This window comes from Nestor notabilis, unplaced genomic scaffold (assembly GCF_000696875.1).
Source record: "Nestor notabilis isolate BGI_N333 unplaced genomic scaffold, ASM69687v1 scaffold8932, whole genome shotgun sequence".
Classification (NCBI taxonomy): Eukaryota; Metazoa; Chordata; class Aves; order Psittaciformes; family Psittacidae; genus Nestor; species Nestor notabilis.
The window spans coordinates 32,391-36,963 of record NW_009918717.1 but is presented as its reverse complement, the minus strand read 5'-3'; the positions used below and the strand labels follow the sequence as shown (position 1 = coordinate 36,963).

General features: G+C 38.4%; 1 protein-coding gene across 1 annotated transcript in view; it reads right to left on the bottom strand.

Annotated features, from left to right (window-relative positions):
• Positions 1-2,319: 2,319 nt before the first annotated feature.
• SYT10 (synaptotagmin X) overlaps positions 2,320-4,573 on the bottom strand; it is a 32,758-nt gene continuing 30,504 nt past the window's right edge. Inside the window, exons 6-7 of the mRNA XM_010009870.1 lie at positions 3,468-3,597; positions 2,320-2,391 (exon numbers count right to left, since the gene is read on the bottom strand). Of these exons, the coding sequence (XP_010008172.1) occupies positions 2,320-2,391; positions 3,468-3,597 (202 nt within the window). The remainder of the gene's footprint in view (positions 2,392-3,467; positions 3,598-4,573) is intronic.

Below are 4,573 nucleotides of genomic sequence, written 5' to 3'. Positions count from 1 at the left end.
TTAAGATAAATGTATACACAAAATAGTTGTTCAATCTCCACATATATAGATATATATATATCTGTTTCTATATCAACCTTGCAGAATCATGATGAAAATTATCTAGGCCACAGAATCTCAGGATGATAACAACAATGGAAGAGAAAAAAACCCACAGAGGATAGTTTGTTCTCCTATTTAAAAAATTACTCAGCCAGAGCACATGGAGGAATGAAATTCTGCAAGGCTGCTCTGTATTTATGGTGATGAAAATACAATCTTGGACAGGGAGGATCAGTGTTCAGAGTTACCAACCCTCTCTGGGAAAAACTGTTTCTGCCTAGAGACCATGAATAGCAATCTGGAACAGGATTTATTTATTTGTTTGCTTGCTTGCTTGCTTGCTGTGTTTGTAGGCACAGAAAGCAAGGTATAGAACCTGCCTTTTTTTTTTTTTTCTGCCTTAGAAACACGTGCAATTTTAACACCAGCCTTCCCAACTTTCCTGGACCAGTCAAGACACTTCAAGGCATATTTGACTTAGAGATTAGTTAATGGACTGGAGGGACTGGTTCTTCATAAATGTATTATGTGTCAACCAAGCCAAACTAACCAAGCCAAAATGGTTCTTCAGAAGTCTGTCTAAACTGCTTTTTCCCTTCATAACTAGATTAATTCTCGGAAATGCTTCCATTATCATAAACCAATCTTCCATTGGCATTTTTCTCACGTACAACACTTCTGTAAAAACGCTGTTTTGGAAAATACTATCTATCTTCTCAGTTTTCTTTATACTTTACAAAAAAAGCCACCATGTCAACTTTTTTCTAGTTGCAGTTCAGCTCTCAAAATCTGAGTCCCAGTCATGAAGTCTTTGCTATGCTCTTCACACAAAAAACCCCAACCAACCAACCAACCAACCACAACAACAACAACAAACTAACACCCAGAAAAAAAGAAAAGAATGAAAAGAACTATTCAATTAGGGTAAACTTCAGTGTTAAGAAGAGCTACATCCACAAAAGAATACATAGTTCTCTTCTAGTTTTTAAAGCAGCTCACTTCAGATGATACTTTTTTGCATTTGCTGTCACTGTGTATTCTAATAAATGAGTTTACTGGTTTATAAAATTGTTACATTTCAATTACATTGACAGAAAACATATCTCAAATTCATATTTAGTATAGAATACTAGAAGCATCCAGCCAGGGACCAGAAAGTATTGCATGTGAGCTGTGCGCTTAGTCAAACTAACTTCAAAGAAATCTAATACTGTCACATTAAATCCAGAATCAGAAAATGTTATGCAGAATTGCAGTTTTTCATCATTTTTTTAACATTAAATCAATTCCTTTAAAGCATTTTCATATTTACACTTTGACCTGCATAAAGACCAAGTAAAGACTGCGTGATGCTAGCAGTAAATGAGCTGCTTCGAAGGGGTTGGATGCACCTCATCACGAGACACCTATGTCTCTGTGAAGCTGCATCAACTCATTGAAGACACATTAGCTTTCCAGATCAATACCCATACATGAGCCGTTCAGAGAAATATGAGCTAGCTCATCAGCCGGTGGGTAGCTGAAGCAAGATAGCTGCAGAGTAAAGTCAGCTGCCTGGGCTCAAGCCTGGTTGTTCTGGTGAACAGGCTAACGAGCTCCCCTACGGGCAGCCGGCGTCTTGATTGCTGGAAGATTGTAACTGCATAGATCCAGCTGTAAGACCTGTTCCAAAGGCTGAACTAAAACCCAGTGAAGCCAGTAGGGTCCTTCTCTTTGGTTTCAGTGGGCTTTTGATCAGCCCTTCCTCCCTGCCCAAGGGATGAACTGATTTTCCAAACACCCAAAACATGACTACAGTTGTTTTTTTCATGCAACATTCATTTTGAATTGTTATCTTGAGAAGTCACACAGGATTTAGTGCAATTTAAAAGAAATTTACTGCATTAGCTATACACAACTATTTGCTCTCTCTCAAAAGAATTAGGTACTACAAGCTGAAATGAGTGGTTTGAATTGCTTAAGGGATATTTTTTTTTTCTGATTTCTTTGTCTATGCAAAGATACAGGTCAGATCAAAGCACTGCTTGAATATGACACTGGATATATGTCAGCAAGAAAACAGGTGAATGAATTTGTATGAGGAAGGGTTATATTTGGCTCAATTCAACTTCATTCATACGTTAAGAAATTATTATAAACTGTAATAGAATAGGAAACATGTATTTTAATAAAAAAATATGGATACAGTTCATCTGTGGAGGCCAAACCTTCTGTTTACGTAGATGTGAGCTACAAGGGAGCTTTGGACACTGAACATGATGAATCCACTCTTGTTCCCTAGGGCGTAAGTGGTGGTTTTGGTGATGAACAAGATCCCTGGCTATCAAAACTGGTCGCTCGTCCAGGTAACTGCAAAAAAATTGTTAGTTTTACAAATGTCAGCATAACATGATCATTTCAGAGGATGAGAGACTCCCTTGAAGAAGAACCCAAATCACATCTAAACCCCTTCTTGACCAATGTCTCCAGCAGAACTAATAATGGGATGAAAATTCCTAAAGTGAGCCAAAAATGCCTCTAAGTCATTTCAGAGGAGTGGGTTTATTTCACTAATCGGGGGTGGTACCTCTATCTCCAAACATACATAATCCAGACAGAGCTACGAGCCTCTAAAAAGAGGCCTCTCTGCTGCACTGACTCGGTTTAATTGCCGTCATACTTTTCTTTAGGTGTTTTCTGTTGGGCTTTTTCTACCTGGCACTGGACAAACTGTGCAGCCATGTGCTACGCAATCTGGAAAACAAATGGCCCATAATGCCTCAGACAGCAACTCACTTTTCTGCAGAGGTTGCTTTTGGGAAGGGCTAAGCAGTGTGTCGTCTGTGTCCTGAAACACTGTCTGCTGCTTCTTGAGGATTCAAAATGAATCTTTCAGAATCCAAAGCTATAAGCATTTTGCATACAGAAAACCAGTAAGATATGGCCGCAGTAGGCTGAAGAGGGAGCCTACAGATTTGCAGGTATAATCAATCATGTATTTAAATAAGCTTCCAATAAGTGTCTGTTTTAGTAACTCTGGAGGTATCTGCTGGTATGTTTCCTTAATTCAGCCTAATTAGCAGGCCAGTTTCAGATTAATATTTTAGCAACATATCTGTTCATGCTAAAGATTTTTGAAGAGGAAATGATTACTTTTGAAATACTTGCAAATAATCTCTTCTAAGTGGATATAAGCTCTTTATCATAACCTCTGGAAATTTTTAATGTCTTTAATCTTATAATGCCATCAGTGCACCATGGAAACTTTTGGAATAGCACTTTTAAGTAACCAATAAACCCATGCAACTAGATTTAGGTTGTGCTAAGAATCTTAGAGCTTCTCTTTAGATGCTGCCCTGGTTTTCATGATTTTTAGAAGCACGTAAGTGTGAGAGAGACAGAAATATTCAATATACTGAGAAGCAGAAAATTTGGCTACTTCTTACCTCTACTAGTGGATGCCAGTGTGTTATTGGTTTACGTGGGTAAGCCAACATTTCATTCCAATGATCTCTTCCAAGCCCTTCAGCATCAATTCCTGTCCGACATACTCCAATGACCTCATTGTGTCCTACTCTGAGAATTGAAGAAAGGCAGATTTTTTAAAAATAAAACCAGTTTTAGTAACATCTGATGTAATTCTGTGAACTGGTTTAGTGCAGCACAGAATACATGCCCAAAGTTTTCACATTATTTATCACAGATATTAGTTTTAGCAGTAGTATAGTAACATTATGTTCTATAATGGTAGCATCAGAAACCTCCAGCCACTACATGCTTCTAGCAGCTATAAAAATTGCAATGAAGACTTAACCTTTGCCATTAAAAGGTTACAACCCAAAGAACACAAGGAGAGAAGAGGTGCATAATGCACCAAATGATCTAGAAAGAAAGCATGCTGAAATTTTGTCAAAATGAAGGTGAAGGAAAACAGCGGGGAATACATTTCCTGTTTCAAATCCTTCAGACATCATTTCACTCTAATTCCCAGCTCTTATTGTTGTCATCATTGGACCTTCAGTCAGAATTGTGAAAGGCAAGAGGCATTGCCATGATAGGCTATGCCTTAATACTTCATACTCCTGGCAGTGCCACAGACTTGCTGAGAAATTCCAGAAAATAATTTTCTGTACCTTGCCTATATGTACCTTAGAATGATGTTTCCTGACTTTCTCTTAGCAAATGCTTTGAAAGGAGCAGCTGAAGAGACTGAAAGTGTGCAAGTTGCTGTTCATTTCCCTCCCCAACGGCACCACAGTGCCCTTTCACATCTGACTGAGAAAGTCTTCCTGACAGAAGTTGGAGGATGATCAGAAATCTGATGGCAAGGAAAAACAATCTAAAGGTTTGTGTTACTAAATTTGGCTTTCCTTGTTTGTTTGCCCTGCAATCTCAAAAGCTCACTACTATTAGCACTTGAATGAAGCAATCTTGGCTTGGGCTTGATTCTGCCAGTCACTGTCTAATTTATCCTGCAGTCCTTGAACATCTCTAAGCAGGAGTATCTTCCTGAGAGTTCTTGGTAAGGACATAGAAAATTGAGGATCAGATG